The 16882-nt window shown below is 43.9% G+C and overlaps 1 protein-coding gene across 3 annotated transcripts in view; it reads left to right on the top strand.

The window, feature by feature from the left end:
* Positions 1-16882, top strand: part of ITSN1 (intersectin 1) — a 207028-nt gene that overhangs the window by 96122 nt on the left and 94024 nt on the right. For all 3 annotated transcript variants that reach the window (XM_068270440.1, XM_068270439.1, XM_068270438.1), the window contains 7 exons: positions 939-1051; positions 7905-8167; positions 8683-8832; positions 11690-11830; positions 11983-12070; positions 14004-14143; positions 15904-16031. In XM_068270440.1, coding sequence (XP_068126541.1) covers positions 939-1051; positions 7905-8167; positions 8683-8832; positions 11690-11830; positions 11983-12070; positions 14004-14143; positions 15904-16031 — 1023 coding nt within the window. The remainder of the gene's footprint in view (positions 1-938; positions 1052-7904; positions 8168-8682; positions 8833-11689; positions 11831-11982; positions 12071-14003; positions 14144-15903; positions 16032-16882) is intronic.

Raw genomic sequence — 16882 nt, 5'->3', positions numbered from 1 at the left:
TCTTGTTTTTTCCGCCACCAATTAAGCTTTCTTTGGTGGGTAGATTTTGCTAAGAGCTACCTTACTGTAAATGCATTTTGACAGTAAGAATAAGAAAAAAACGGAAAAAAATGCATTATTTCTCAGTTTTAAAATAATACATGCCTCCATAATTAAAACCCAAGTATTGTAATTGCCCATTTGTCGCGGTTATTTCACCGTTTAAATCATGTCCCTATCACAATGTATGGCGACAATATTTTATTTGGAAATAAAAGAGCATTTTTCCCGTTTTGCATCCATCGCTATTTACAAGCTTATAAAAAAAAAATATAGAAATATTTCATCTGTACATAGATATTTAAATAGTTTAGACCCTTAGGTAAATATTTGTGTTTTTTTTTTTTTTTTTTTATTGTAATGTTTTTGTTTTTTTTAATTAAACATTTTATGTGGTTATTTTTGGGAGGGTGGGAAGTAAATAGTGTTTTATTTAGGGAAAAATTTGTGTAGTGTAATTTTTTTTTTTACTTTTAGATGTAGATTTACTCTTTGGCCACAAGATGGCAACCTTGAGTTTGTTTACATGACGTCACTCTAAGAGTACAATGTACGCTTAGAGGGACATAGACTCAGAAAAAGTGAAGCTTCCGAGAGCTGTCGCTTTTTCTGCGGGGGAGAGGAATCAGTGATCGGGCACCATAGCCCGATTTATTGATTCCTGGGCTACCGAATCCACGGCCGGGAGTGCGCGTTTACGCGCACGATCGGCCGCGGGAGCGCGCATGTCCTCGACGTTTTTATGCGTCAAGGAGGACAAAGTGGTTAAAAGGCTAGGAAATGAAATAAGAGGGGCAGACTCCTAGTCTGCAGGAAGCCGAGCATGGTCATTGGCTGATGGAAATCTCTCAGGTTAGATCGCGTGTTTAAGTGTTGTGCCTCATGTTTGTTTTCACCAGGAGGGTACGGTCTGGAAGCGGTTTATCCATAATGAGCTCCGGGTCCATTGATCAGCGGTTACCGGAAGAGCCAGCAGAAGAGGAGCAGCAGCCAGCAGACAAAAGGCTTCCTGGTAAATAGTGTTTATATCTGAGAGTTTGTTTGCAGTTTTTTAACCACCCTGGCGTTCTGATTAAATCACCAGGGTGGCTGCGGGAGGGTTTTTTTTAAATAAAAAAAAAAATATTTCATGCAGCCAACTGAAAGTTGGCTGCATGAAAGCCCACTAGAGGGCGCTCCGGAGGCGTTCTTCCGATCGCCTCCGGCGCCCAGAATAAACAAGGAAGGCCGCAATGAGCGGCCTTCCTTGTTTTGCTTACATCGTCGCCATAGCGACGAGCGGAGTGACGTCATCGACGTCAGCCGACGTCCTGACGTCAGCCGCCTCCGATCCAGCCCTTAGCGCTGGCCAGAACTTTTTGTTCCGGCTACGCTGGGCTCAGGCGGCTGGGGGGACCCTCTTTCGCCGCTGCTCGCGGCGGATCGCCGCAGAGCGGCGGCGATCAGGCAGCACACGCGGCTGGCAAAGTGCCGGCTGCGTGTGCTGCTTTTTATTTGACAAAAATCGGCCCAGCAGGGCCTGAGCGGCAGCCTCTGGCGGTGTTGGACGAGCTGAGCTCGTCCAGACCGCTCAGCAGGTTAAAGCTATGTCCAGAAGCTGGATTACTGTCACTCAAAACCATATCTTGTGATTGTTTTGAGTGACAGTTTAGGAACGTTTGATGTACAGACAGCATGCTCAGCTCTAAATTAATGGCACACTCTGCTCTATGAGGAAGAGAGGTGGGCAAGCAGGAGGTGCCTAACTGTAGGATCTGCAATTGCAGTCCGCTGAGTTTGCTGTGAGTAGGAAGATCAATGAATGCCTATAGCAAATGGCAGCAATCATTCAGAAACTCTGGAATGTGAAGTGGTTGGTTAAGCATACATTTCAAATCATGTTTTTGTTAAAGGCACACAAGTACACTGCACCTGAACTGGGAGTTTACCAAGGCAGGGCAATCCTGAGTATGTGATGCTTAAAGAGAAACTCCGACCAAGAATTAAACTTTATCCCAATCAGTAGCTGATACCCCCTTTTACATGAGAAATCTATTCCTTTTCACAAACAAACCATCAGGGGGCGCTGTATAGCTGAAATTGTGGTGAAACCCCTCCCACAAGAAACTGAGTTTGTACTCTTGTCAGTTTCCTGTCTGTGAACCTTACTGCATTTTGGGAAATAGCTGTTTGCAGCTGTTTCCAACTGCCAAAAAAGTATGCAGCAGCTACATCACCTGCCCACAATAAAAATGTCACCATGTAATAAATGTCATAATGTAAATCAAGGATTTAAAAGATTTTACAATGGGCAAACACTGACTAAATCATTTATACATAATTGTAAAAATGAAGCACTTTTTTATTACATTATTTTCACTGGAGTTCCTCTTTAAAGAGGAACTCCAGTGAAAATAATGTAATAAAAAAGGTGCTTCATTTTTACAATAATTATGTATAAATGATTTAACCACTTAAGCTCTGTCGTTTTCACTTTATGCATCCGAGCAATGTTCACCTCCCATTCATTAGCCTATAACTTTATCACTACTTATCACAATTAACTGATCTATACCTTGTTTTTTCCGCCACCAATTAGGCTTTCTTTAGGGGGTACATTTTGCTTATAGCCACTTTACTGTAAATGCATTTTAACAGGAAGAATAAGAAAAAAACAGAAAAAATTCATTATTTCTCAGTTTTCGGCCATTATAGTTTTAAAATAATACATGCCTCCATAATTAAAACCCATGTATTGTATTTGCCCATTTGTCTCGGGTATTTCACTGTTTAAATTATGTCCCTATCACAATGTATGGCGACAATATTTTATTTGGGAATAAAGGTGCATTTTTTCTGTTTTGCATCCAAGCTTATAAAAAAAAAAGAAATAGAAATATTTCATCTTTACATAGATATTTAAAAATATTGTGTTTTATTTTTTTTTTATTGTAAGGTTTTTTATTTTATTTTATTAAACATTTTATGTGGGCATTTTTGGGAGGGTGGGATGTAAATAGGGTTTGATTTAGGGAAATATATGAGTGTGTTCATTTTTTTTTTAACTTTTAGATGTTGTTTTACTTTTTGGCCACAAGATGGCAACCTTGAGTTTGTTTACATTGCGTCACTCTAAACGTACAATGTACGCTTAGAGGGACATGGGAATTAGAAAAAGCGAAGCTTCCGAGAGAAGCTGTCACTTTTTCTGCAGGGGAGAGGAATCAGTGATCGGGCACCATAGCCCGATTCACTGATTCCTGGACTACCGAATCCGCGGCAGGGAGCGCGCGTGCCGGAGCGCGCCTGTCCTCGACGTATAAATACCTCAAGGAGGACAAAGTGCTTAATCAGTGTTTGCCCATTGTAAAATATTTTAAATCCCTGATTTATATTTTGACATTTATCACATGGTGACAGTTTTACTTCTGGCAAGTGATGTAGCTGCTGCTTGCTGTTTTGGCAGTTGGAAACAGCTGTAAACAGCTATTTCCCAAAATGCAACAGGGTTCACAGACCAGAAACTGCCAAGAGTATGTACTCAGAATTTCTTTGTGGGAGGGGTTTCACCACAATATCAGCCATACAGCGCCCCCTGATGGTCTGTTTGTGAAAAGGAATAGATTTCCCATGTAAAAGGGGGTATCATCTACTGATTGGGATAAAGTTCAATTCTTGGTCGGAGTTTCTCTTTAAAGCATAATAAAATTAACTGAAGCAAAATAATAACTGCATGTAAAAGCCATTGGAAATTTCAGTTATATGTGCTGATGAAGCAAAATTCAGACTTTGGCCTCAATTCACTAAGATCATGCTGGAGATAATAAGGCAAGAGAAAACGTACCACCACACAGTAAGAGTTTTATCTTATCTCTTCATTCCTTAAGTTACCTCCTCTGTAGTTATTTTCACACACAGTTAATTAACAGCCTGTCCTTAACTTTAGAATTCTGGAGTTATTTTAAGGATTAAAGAGTTAACTTAAAGACAGAAGAGTTAACTTTAGATTTGCCTGAGGTAAAATGTTTCCTGAATACTACATGCCTCATCACCATGGTGATAACTATAGAAACGTTATTAAAGACAGGAGATAAGCTTAGTGAATTGAGGCCAAAATTTGTCTTGTAAAAGTTTATTTGGCTCCACCAGTTCCACCTCCCAAAACTCCTTAGTGAAATAGGTGGGTTCAGGAAATCTGTGGAGAATCTCTATCTGAACCCCTAAATCTCTGGAACCACTACGGCTCCTACTTAACTTTTGCCATGATAAGGTGTGAAAATATCTCCTGTGACATAACTCAGGAGGAAAAGAAAATTCAATAGAGCCCTATGGGGTTGATGAACGAAGCAGTGCAAGTATTGCTGTGCTCAGACAGTGCATGGTAATATTATTGTTGCTACCAGCAGCAGTGTGTCCTACGTTGCACATTTAGCACAGCATACGGTACATGGGCAATGCAACCACCGGCGTACCTACCGGGGATGCGACTCTCTCAGCCGCAGGGGGGCCCGGCCGCCCGGGGCTGCTCTGGGGCCCGCTCACTGTCCGTGGGGGGAGCGCTGCTCTGGACCCCCCAGCAAGGTGCTCAACTGGCCGCAGCGTCTAATAGACGCTGCGCCAGTTCATTCCCCGCAGCCCCGCTTCAGCAGCCTGCATAGTCTCCGGCAGGCAGAGCAGGGCTACGGCAAGATGGCCGCGGAAGAAGCCCTACACTGGAGACTTTGTGTCTCTAGTACAGGGCTTCGGCAGCCATCTTGCCGTAGCCCTGCACTCTGCCTGTCAGCGCGGGAGATGTGCTGCAGGAGGACTCGGGGAGCTGCGAGCCAGAGATGCCGGGAGAGGAGAAGACTTCTGTCAGGTAAGTGAATTGTTTTTTTTTCACAGGTGCATTTTTTTTTCTAGTGTCTGCTGCCTACATTGTGATTTTCAGGTGTCTGCTGCCTACATTGTGATTTTCAGGTGTCTGCTGCCCACATTGTGATTTTCAGGTGCCTGCTGCCCACATTACGATTTTCTGGTCACTGCTGCCCACATTGCGATTTTCTGGTCACTGCTGCCCACATTGCGATTTTCTGGTGTCTGCTGCCCACATTACGATTTTCTGGTGTCTGCTGCCCACATTACGATTTTCAGGTGTCTGCTGCCCACATTATGATTTTCTGGTGTCTGCTGCCCACATTGCGATTTTCTGGTGTCTGCTGCCCACATTACGATTTTCAGGTGTCTGCTGCCCACATTGCGATTTTCAGGTGTCTGCTGCCCACATTGTGATTTTCAGGTGTCTGCTGCCTACATTGTGATTTTCAGGTGTCTGCTGCCCACATTGTGATTTTCAGGTGCCTGCTGCCCACATTATGATTTTCTGGTGTCTGCTGCCCACATTACGATTTTCTGGTCACTGCTGCCCACATTGCGATTTTCTGGTCACTGCTGCCCACATTGCGATTTTCTGGTGTCTGCTGCCCACATTACGATTTTCTGGTGTCTGCTGCCCACATTACGATTTTCAGGTGTCTGCTGCCCACATTACGATTTTCAGGTGTCTGCTGCCCACATTATGATTTTCTGGTGTCTGCTGCCCACATTGCGATTTTCTGGTGTCTGCTGCCCACATTGCGATTTTCTGGTGTCTGCTGCCCACATTGCGATTTTCAGGTGTCTGCTGCCCACATTGCGATTTTCAGGTGTCTGCTGCCCACATTGCGATTTTCAGGTGTCTGCTGCCCACATTACGATTTTCTGGTCACTGCTGCCCACATTGCAATTTTCTGGTCACTGCTGCCCACATTGCGATTTTCAGGTGTCTGCTGCCCTCATTACGATTTTCAGGTGTCTGCTGCCCACATTACGATTTTCAGGTGTCTGCTGCCCACATTACGATTTTCTGGTGTCTGCTGCCCACATTACGATTTTCTGGTGTATGCTGCCCACATTAGGATTTTCTGGTGACTGCTGCCCACATTGCGATTTTCTGGTGACTGCTGCCCACATTGCGATTTTCTGGTGACTGCTGCCCACATTGCGATTTTCTGGTGACTGCTGCCCACATTAGGATTTTCTGGTGTTTGCTGCCCACATTACGACTTTCTGGTGTCTGCTGCCCACATTACGACATTCTGGTGACTGACTGCTGCCCACATTAGGATTTTCTGGTGACTGCTGCCCACATTAGGATTTTCTGGTGACTGCTGCCCACATTAGGATTTTCTGGTGACTGCTGCCCACATTACGATATTCTGGTGACTGCTGCCCACATTGGGATTTTCTGGTGACTGCTGCCCACATTGCAATTTTCTGGTGACTGCTGCCCACATGGCGATTTTCTGGTGACTGCTGCCCACATTGCGATTTTCTGGCCCACATTACGATTTTCTGGTGAACACTGCCCACGTTACGATTGTCTGGTGAATGCTGTCCACGTTACGATTTTCTGTCCCACATTACGATATTCTGGTGAACGCTGCCCACATTACGATTGTCTGGTGAATGCTGCCCACGTTACAATTTTCTGGTGACTGCTGCCCACGTTACTATTTTCTGGTGACTGGTGCCCACATTACGATTTTCTGGTGAACTCTGCCCACATTACGATTTTCTGGCCCACATTACGATTGTCTGGTAAAATGCTGCCCACTTTACAATTAATTTACAGTGAAACGCTGCCCCATTACGATTATTTGGCACCTATGGGGGGGCCCCATCCAAATATTCGCAGGGGGGCCCAGTGATTTCTAGTTACGCCCCTGAATGCAACCGTTACTACGGTAACGTGCATTGCACTAGTTGTGCAAGGCACATTATCTGTGTAACGATTGCATTACCCATGTACCGTGCAATGCTACCACTGCTTTGTGTATCAACCCCTATGTGTAATTTTTACAAAGGCTGGCATTAACTGATCTTTTTTTATTGACTGGATTTGTGATAGGTTTTTGGCTTCCTGCACAGTGCAAATCCAATTCCGATTTTCCCTGGATGCTATCAAAAGAAAAACGCAGCAAGCAGTAACTATTAAAAATCGAAAATCGCATGTGAAAATCGATTAAAAATCGGATTTGCATGTAGTGTGCAGGGAGCCTTACACAGATAGAAACACGTTTTTTTTTTTTTTCCTGCAGATTAACACTGCATTTAAAAAGACAACAACTGCTTCTCCATTTGAATGGATGGAAGTGGTAGTTCAGATGACGGTTACAGTGTTTGATGAGGTTTGTGCAATTACCGCAGCAGATCGCTCGTCTTGTCCCCAGACACAGTGTGCAGTGTTTCAGGGGTCATTTGCATTTGCCAGCAATAAGGAGAATTGCTTGCAACAGTTGCTAATCGTCGTCAACTGCTCTGCTTGTCGTTTTTTCTGCTCTAAATGCCTTGAACGCTTTTCAAATGTACCGTTCACAAACAAACCAGTACTTAATTTATAATGTAAAAGACATCTGCTGGAACCTATGTGCACATGAATGCAGTTTGTTTGGTTGCAGCTCTGCAGTATTATAGTAAACCTGTAACTAGGCTTAGGATGAAATAACATTTGTAGCCTTTTTAGTAACAAAATTGTTTTGAAATGTGGTTTTCCCCAGAGGAATAAACCGCTGTTAAAAGTGGAAGTGAAATTATAGTGAGGTTCTCCTGAACTTCCCTATTGGTAGGTGAAGCAATATCTCCAGTCATTGTTTTGTGTGTGGCCTGGCTGAAATGCGGTCACCTATTTGTTTAAATATACATTTTCATCAGCCAGGCAACGTGTATTGTTTAAAAGGAAATAATTATGGCAGCCTCCATACTCCTCTCCGTTCAGGTGTGCTTTAATAAAATGAACATTCCATACAGTCTTAGGATAAAGCCACCGTCAAGGATTGTAGATGACAAATTTTGTTTTAATTGTCCAGTGACCTTTGAAGATAAGAAGCGAGAAAACTTTGAGCGTGGGAATTTGGAGTTGGAGAAAAGGAGGCAGGCATTGCTAGAACAACAGCGGAAAGAACAGGAACGTCTAGCACAGCTAGAGCGGGCAGAGCAGGAGCGGAAGGAACGGGAACGCCAGGAGCAAGAGCGAAAGCGCCTGCAGGAGCTGGAGAAACAGCTGGAGAAGCAGCGAGAGCTGGAGCGGCAGAGAGAGGAAGAGCGGAGGAAAGAAATAGAACGAAGAGAGGTAACCGGTAACAACATCATAGATGAACATTTAACCACCATTAGAAAAGCCCCAGTTCAGACTCTATTTGTAATGCATGTGATGGCATATTTTCTTTTATTTTTTTAAGTATATTTTTGTGCAGTCGACATCAGTACTGCTTACAATAAGTATATTTAAAATATCTGGTTGACTTGCTCCTCGAACCCCATTTCCTGTAGAGACGGCACTGCAATTTTATTGGTATGTCAGTTGCCCAAACTCCTCCCCTATCCTGTTTTCACCCACTGGAGATCTGTGTCAGTAGCCATTCTCTCCCTGTGTGCACATATAGGCTATTTCATTTGGAAATCTGATTCTGGGTTTTTGCCCCTTCATCAGGGCAAACTATGAAATTATCAGTATGTGGGGAGTATCTGCAGTACTTATCATAACCCTGGAGTGTGTCCTCAGATGAACATTAGTTTATTGCCTCCTCCTCCACCTATAAATTGCAAACGCTAAAGAATGTTAAAATGCCTTAATGTTTGTTACAGGCTGCAAAGCGAGAACTGGAGCGCCAAAGGCAGCTGGAGTGGGAGCGGAACAGACGCCAGGAGCTCCTGAATCAGAGGAACAAAGAGCAGGAGGACATTGTGGTATTGAAGGCGAAGAAGAAGACCCTGGAGTTTGAGTTGGAAGCTTTGGTAGGTTTAGTATTCCTTTGTCACACAGGTGTGGTAAAAGAAAACTGAGCATTTTGTGAAAGTATATAGCTTCAGTTTTTGTTTTGCATTTTTGTGTAACTTATACACTTTACTTGCTGCACTGTACTTCTGTACTGTACGGTATTCATGAATGTATTGCCCAAACATTCTGTCAGTTACTGTGATTCAGTGAAAGTCGCACAGTTTGGTCTGTTTAGCAGTGACGTGGCACTAAAGAAATACATCATATTTATCCAAAGCCTCGTACACATGCTAGATAATCTAATGTGTATAGCTGCCTGCCTCCGGTAAACGACAAGCAATTAATCAACCCATTCTACTCTCACTTATTGAGCCACCTGAAGCTGCTTACTTTAGCGCTGCCCTGTTGTCCTGCCTAGCCACGCCACTTCCCATAGTGCGTCTGTTCAGCACTTGTTCCTTATGTCACTCAAATAACGATTATTAAGGGTGACATTAAAGTGAACCTCCATACTAAAAATCTACTCAGCAGCACTGAAAAGGCTTGGTGTTTCTTTAACAGTTTCACAGCATCAGAACTTGCCCCAGCAAAGAAATCTGCCCTGGCATATTTCCCCTTATGCTTTGCAAAGCATGATGGGATTTCTGATGATGTTGTTCTCGTTGCCTTGTGCGCAGCTGGGAGGGGTGATCAGGACACAGGACAGTTGGAACTGTCTCATGCTGCCTGTCACCTCCTTCCAACCGAAAAGATGGCTGCCCCCATGAAATCAAACATTTGCCTGTTCTTTTAAAACAGGGTGGGTAAGATATTATATTACCTATCTATTTTAATTAACTAATTAATGTAATTTAATGACAGTATGTTTGTTTAGGCGGAAGTTCCTCTTCAATCCAGCAAGTGTACGGGGCTTATGTATGCATTATTTAAATAGACCCAAGCACCACATATGGCAAATATCTCCACTATGGGAGGTTCGTAAATAATGATTATTTTTAAAGACTGTGGGCTTTTGGGGTTGGCAGTGTGCATTTACTTAGTGGTGCTGCTGCAGAGCTGCCCCCTGTCTATATGAGGGCCCCATTTTAACTGTTTCTGTGCTGCAAGACCGAAGGTGGAAATACCCGTGATGATGTCTCTGGCCACTACAGTGCATGCCACTGTGGTGGTCAGAGACGCGGACATCACCAAGGGAGATGTAATCACATAAATGGACACCTGGCATGCACTGTGGTGACCGGGTGTGCAACCTCACTCTGGGTACTCAAACCTTCACTTTTGCAGCACAAATAAAGTTGGAGCATATACGGAGCAGGCATGCACGCAAAAATGGCGCCAGGAAATTTGGGCGTAGGGCGAAGCCGAAAAATGGCTCCTGCAAAAGTCCCGGCGGCGTTAATTACTATTCCCTCTCCAGACCACCATGGAAAGGGGAAAGACTTAATTCGGCTGCTAGCTATTGCTGGCGGCCCGAATTATGTTTTTTATTATACTAATTGGGGCGCCGTCTTTTGATGGTGCCCAAATTACTGTCTGAGCACCACTATAGCCGTAATTCACACTACAGCCTATGGCGGTGCTTGGTGTCTGTCTCACACAGCAGGCTCTGGCCCACATAGGTAAGTAAATGCACTAGGCCCTCCCCAAAAGCCCTCAACATTTACAAGCATCTCTTGGGTTCAGCCATACTATAAGCGCTTTACTGAGCGCTTGTGATTGATTAGCGCTTTTTAAAAATTCCTGACATTCACTTTCATTAAAATAGCGGTAAAAATCAACGCCTATGCGAAAAATTGCAGCGTGTTTTTTTTTTTTTTTTTTTTTTTTTTTTTACCGCGATTTTAATGAAAGTGAATGGGAGTTATTTTTAAAAGTGCTAATCAATCACAAGCACTAAGAAAAGCGCTTCTAGTGTGGCTGAGCCATAAGGGAGAGTATTTTTTTATAGATTTAATTTAGCAGCACCCAGGTGCTCAGATTGTTTTAATCTAGACTATAACCTCCCCCAGAGCCGCCATCAGAAAAACATGCAAATTGTATGAGTTCCATACAATGTACACCTTGTGGCCCTCTTGGGCACTTCTGCAAATTAAAATTCTGCTCCTGGATGCAGTACTGCAATACTACCTGTGACCCTGTGATGGCAGGCCTGTAACCCCTGGTGGACCTATTGCAGATTACATATATGTGCAGTCTACTAACTCCACTTCAATAAATCTAGCATAATATAGAATTCTTGACATTAAAAAAGAAACCTTTAAATAAAACTTAGTGAATCACTTTTTAGTACCCCATTTTATTTTGTTTGTAAAAGGGGTCTTTAAAGAGAACCCGAGGTGGGATTTACTTATGCTAGTGGGGCACAGAGGCTGGTTGTGCACACTAACACCAGCCTCTGTTGCCCCATGGTGTGCCTCCAAGACCCCCCCCTGCGCGCCGCTATACCCCCCGCAGTGCTGGCGACACGCAGCATGTCGCCAGCACAATGTTTACCTCTGCCTGTCTGTTAGCGCCGCTCCCCCGCCTCCTCCGTATCGGTGCTACCCGCCCACGTCACTTCACTCCAATCAGCGGGAGGGAGGGGACACGGGCGGATAGTGCCGATACGGAGGAGGCGGGGGAGCGGCGCTAACAGACAGGCAGAGGTAAACATTGTGCTGGCGACACGCTGCGTGTCGCCAGCACTGCGGGGGGTATAGTGGCGCGCAGGGGGGTCTTGGAGGCACACCATGGGGCAACAGAGGCTGGTGTTGGTGTGCACAACCAGCCTCTGTGCCCCACTAGCATAATTCAATCCCACCTCGGGTTCTCTTTAAAATAGATGTCCTTTTAAATTCTCAATTTTTTTTTTTTTATTTTGTTCCCACTGTGAAGAATGATAAGAAACATCAGCTGGAAGGAAAGCTACAAGACATCAGATATCGGCTGACCACGCAGCGGCAGGAGATAGAAAGTACCAACAAGTCCAGAGAGCTGAGAATCGCTGAGATCACACATTTACAGCAGCAGCTTCAGGTACACCCAGGAGCCCCTCCCTAGACTTCTTCCTGAAAGGCCGTGATAGTCAATGAGCATGAGCTTGTTGTACGGCAACTATCTTTATTGTCGTGGTGGAATTCTCTTTACGCTACAAAGGGTATAACCTATTTGTTTTTCTATTCACACAGGAGTCTCAGCAGCTGCTTGGAAAACTAATCCCTGAGAAGCAATCCCTAAATGACCAATTAAAACAGGTTCAGCAGAACAGTTTGCACAGTAAGTTTGCACTTGCTTTTACAGTACATACAAGCTCTCTGTATACTGAATTCTTTGACAGATTCTAGGACAGAACTTCTTATATGCTACCTTTTTTGCAGTTATTGGGCTGGGTACATTAATGCATCCAACAGTCATGAATGCTCCTTAGCATCCATCACATGGGAGGCTGAGTTGGGGTGCTGTAATAGGCAATTTGTTGTTTTCCCTCTACATTAAAGAAAATCTGTAACAAAAAAAAACTCCCCTAGGGGGTACTCACCTCGGGTGGGGGAAGCCTCGGGATCCTATTGAGGCTTCCCCCGTCCTCATCGGTCCCACAGCGGTGGCGAAAATCCTCCCGGAGCGGCGGCGATGTAAATATTTACCTTTTGGCTCCAGCGCAGTATCCGCTCCTTCCCACGGAGATAGGCGGAAATAGCCGATCTCCGTCGGGCCGCTCTACTGGACAGGTGCAAGTCTCCTGTGCCTGTGCAGTAGAGCGGACCCGAGGGAGATCGGCTATTTCCGCCTATCTCCGTCAGAAGAGCCGCAACAGCGCCTCCGCTGGAGCCACGAAAGGTAAATATTGAACAGGCTGTCAGGTCTGTCGGGCCACTGTTCGGAGAGCTGCAGCGAGACCACCTTGGGACAGAAGAGGACGGGGGAAGCCTCATTAGGATTCGGAGGCTTCCCCCTCCCGAGGTGAGTACCCCCCAGGAGACTTTTTTGGCTTTACAGTGTCTTTAAATACTGCATTTGGGATGCTGAGAAAACATCTGCTGCTTATCAAATGCTCAAGTTTGACTGGAGAGTTTGAGCACAATTCAGTCTTCACACTGGATTTTAGGAGCACTTGGTGAGAGACAGAAACACTTACTAAGCACCTTTTATTTATACCCTGTGTAGTTAAGGCCATTGCAGTCAGAAATAAAACTTCAAGTTTCAAATGCTCACCTAATCACACCGATCAACCACAGGAATGAAATTGACAAGTGTAGGGAATTGCATGGATTATTTCACTACTATGGCCCATGCTAAGGATTTGAGAGCATTATGCTACATACACACATGCGACAACGATCATTCGTTGAGAACGACGAACGAACTTTTAATTGATGAAAGAACGACCTAAGTAAAGATAGTTTTAAAAAGTGTGTAACGATCTGATCGTTAGAACAAACGTTACACCACGTAAAGCAACTATTGCGTCTGCGCATAAAAATAAGAAGTTTCACAGAGAAATAGTGAAATGCGCATGTCAAGCCTAGTACGAACGACTGTTTCCAACGATTTACTACTTTTGCAAACGATCGTCGTTGGTTAAAATCCGCCGAGACAGAACTTTCTTTTGTAGCGATTTGGCTCGTTCGTCGTTTGCCTTAATAGTCGGTGGTTCGTTTTTTGTAACGATCGTCGTTGGTAAAGATCGGGGAACGATCGTTACAAACGACTATAGTCGCATGTGTGTACGCACCTTTAGGCTGCAAGTGGGCTGGCAATTCCTGCTGGAGGGTGTATTGGAAGCAGGGAAATGGCAAGCATGAAGCCCTAAGCAATTTTGACAAGGGCCAAACTGTTAGGACTGGCTGATCAGCCAGAACAAATAGTGGGAGGAGGAGCATCAGCTGGAGGACCTTAGTAAGGTTAGTATGGTCCAGTGTGTGTGTGTGTGTGTTGGGGGGGAGGGGGTGTTGGTGAGCTCGGGGCTGATCATCCAGGACAGATAGGAGGGGGAAGAACAGCAGCTATATCTTAGTAAAGCAAGCCCAGTTCACTCCACCTTAGTAAAAATTAGATACTGGGGCTTTTTTTCCAAGTTGGAATACATCCTCAAAAGTAGATATACATCACAATTCAGAAATATTGTTGATGCTGAAGTGAAGAACAAGACCTGTGCAGCTCATCAGCTCATTTCCTATAATAATTGTTGAACTATCTGTCCTGTGGCCAGGAGACTCACTTCTTACACTAAGGAGAGCCCTAGAAGCCAAGGAGATGGGCCGTCAGCAGCTCAGAGATCAGCTGGATGCAGTGGAGAAGGAAACACGAGCCAAGCTGCAGGAGATCGACGTCTTCAATAACCAGCTGAAGGTATTTTCCAGTGCGCAGGGCATACTTCTGTTACTTCATTCAGCAGTATCCTATCCATCTACAAAGCGTGCGGCCATTGTCCTCTGTACATTGTTTGGCCTGTACTCTGGGCACTTTGTGCAGATACTTGAGTGTGTGTTCTATGATCAGTAGCACTAGATTCTCACATTGAGAAACACTTGACTTGCATAAAGCTGGAAAGGGTTATAAAAGTATCTCCAAAAGCCTTGCTGTTCATCAATCCACGGTAAGACAAATTGTCTATAGATGGAGAAAGTTCAGCACTGCTGCTACTGTCCCTAGGAGTGGCTATCCTGTAAATAGGACTGCAAGAGCACAACGCAGAATGCTCAATGAGGTGAAGAAGAATCCTAGAGTGTCAGCTAAAGACTTACAAAAGTCTCTGGCATATGCTAACATCCATGTTAGAGGCCTGACTTCAACCCGATTGAGATGCTATGGCTTGACCTCAAGAAAGCTATTTATACCAGGCATCCCAAGAATATTGCTGAACTGAAACAGTTCTGTAAAGAGTGGTCGTCTTGAATTACTCCTGATGGTTGTGCATGTCTGATCTGCAACTATAGGAAACGTTTGGTTGAAGTTATTGTTGCCAAAGGAAGTTTAACCAGTTATTCAATCCAAGAGTTCACATACTTTTTCCATCAGCACTGTGAATGTTTACATTTTATGACCAATTTGTGCAGAAATCGATATAATTCCAAAGGGTTCACATACTTTTTTTTTTGCTACTGTATCTATACAGGCTTATGCCCCTGTTTCCTGCTGGCGGAGTGGAGGGTCTTGTACACGTTCACCAACTACTTCCTGTGAACTACAGGAAGTCAGAATCTTTTGTTTGTCCTACTTTGAGTGTCACAAATAGACATCTGTTTAGTCTACCCCCCAGCTCCACAGAGGAGAGGCAGCCAGCTGTACTGCCGTTCCAAGCATATTTAGCCCATGAAATAGTACACTAGCCACCACTTTGTCTCTGTACACTGTCAATATTCAATTCTCATTGTAATTAACATCATAACGTGCCTTGTTCAATTCCATGATTAGTTGAGCTTGAAAGCCTCTTTTCAGCCAGCAGTAGCAAAAAAAAAATATTTTGAGAAACCACAGTGAAAAATATTGAAAATTCAGAAACGTGGTATCCAACTTTATCATATCAAAATTGCAAAAATGTTTATAATAAAAACTTTGTAAAAAAATGATGAATCTTCAGAGACTTGACAATTTTTGATGAGAAATAATGTGCACTTTGCATAGTTATTAAGGCCTGAGTAACTTTGCAAGCAAAGTGCAAATTATATTTTATCAAAAACTGTCAAATCGTATGATATTTTTGAATGACTGATTATTCATAATTTTGGACAGAAAAATGTTGCAGTTTTTATATAATAAAGTTGGATACCAAGTTTTTGAATATTTTTCACTGTGGTTTCTCCAAAAGAAGTTTATCCTCCTAACCTTACACGTGTTGATCCGAGTGTGGTGGACTACTCGATTGAAGATATACTTATTATTAATGTTACTGAAGACTTCTCCCAACAACCATACACATTACCTCCAAAGATGACACTAGGTGAAGTGCAAAAAGTGTTTATTGAACAATGGCAGAGAGTTTAGCGGGCTCTTGCATACTTCTTTAGGCCCGTAATACTGCCAATTGTGATTTATGGAATTTCCTGAATACTTCAGTGCACTTTGCTGCCCTGTTAGCCAGTTACTGAGGCTGTCCTGTCTTGTTGTAGGAGCTACGGGAGATGCACAGCAAGCAACTCCTGGAGAAGCAGAGGGATGTGGAGGCAGAGAGGATGAAGCTGAAGGAGCAGGAGAGGAAGATTTTGGAGCTGGAGAGACATAAAGAAGAGGCACAAAGGTACTTCTGTCATCTTATTTTATTATTTGTTCTCATTGCGCAAGATAGTAGACCCAAAGTTATCTCCCATTCACAAAAACAAACCCAACTACCGTATGCATCACTACATGAAGTGCATATCAGTGGGTGCTCAGATAGTTGACAGCCATAGACAGATGCGATAAAGTCTGTGCAGGTGCTCAACATAGATAATAGTTCACAGTTCCAGAATCGTCTAGATTCAAAACGGAGCCAAATGATATCACACGTTCAAAGATATATATCCACCAGGTACTCTCACCAGATCAGTTGGCTGACTCAATCACAAATCAGCAAAACAGCATAAAATATACTCCAACGTTCTTCCAATGCTATTGACATCAGATTCCAATGCTGACCCCTTAGATCGATCAGCAATATGCGCTTGTGTTTAGATATTTTCTACTCAGATGGGATGCACATTCCTTAAATACTGATGGGCGATCTGTGCACACACCCGGCAGAGGCTCCCGATCTACGCTGCACACAGGAAGGCAAGAGCTCTTGCCTTCCTGTGTGCAGCGTAGATCGGGAGCCTCTGCCGGGTGTGTGCACAGATCGCCCATCAGTTTTTAAGGAATGTGCATCCCATCTGAGTAGAAAATATCTAAACACAAGCGCATATTGCTGATCGATCTAAGGGGTTGGCATTGGAATCTGATGTCAATAGCATTGGAAGAACGTTGGAGTATATTTTATGCTGTTTTGCTGATTTGTGATTGAGTCAGCCAACTGATCTGGTGAGAGTACCTGGTGGATATATATCTTTGAACGTGTGATATCATTTGGCTCCGTTTTGAATATAGACGATTCTGGAACTGCGAACTATTATC

Source organism: Hyperolius riggenbachi, chromosome 2 (genome assembly GCF_040937935.1).
Source record: "Hyperolius riggenbachi isolate aHypRig1 chromosome 2, aHypRig1.pri, whole genome shotgun sequence".
In the NCBI taxonomy this organism is placed as follows: Eukaryota; Metazoa; Chordata; class Amphibia; order Anura; family Hyperoliidae; genus Hyperolius; species Hyperolius riggenbachi.
The sequence above is the reverse complement of the archived record's forward strand: the minus strand, read 5'-3'. Positions and strand labels throughout refer to the sequence as shown.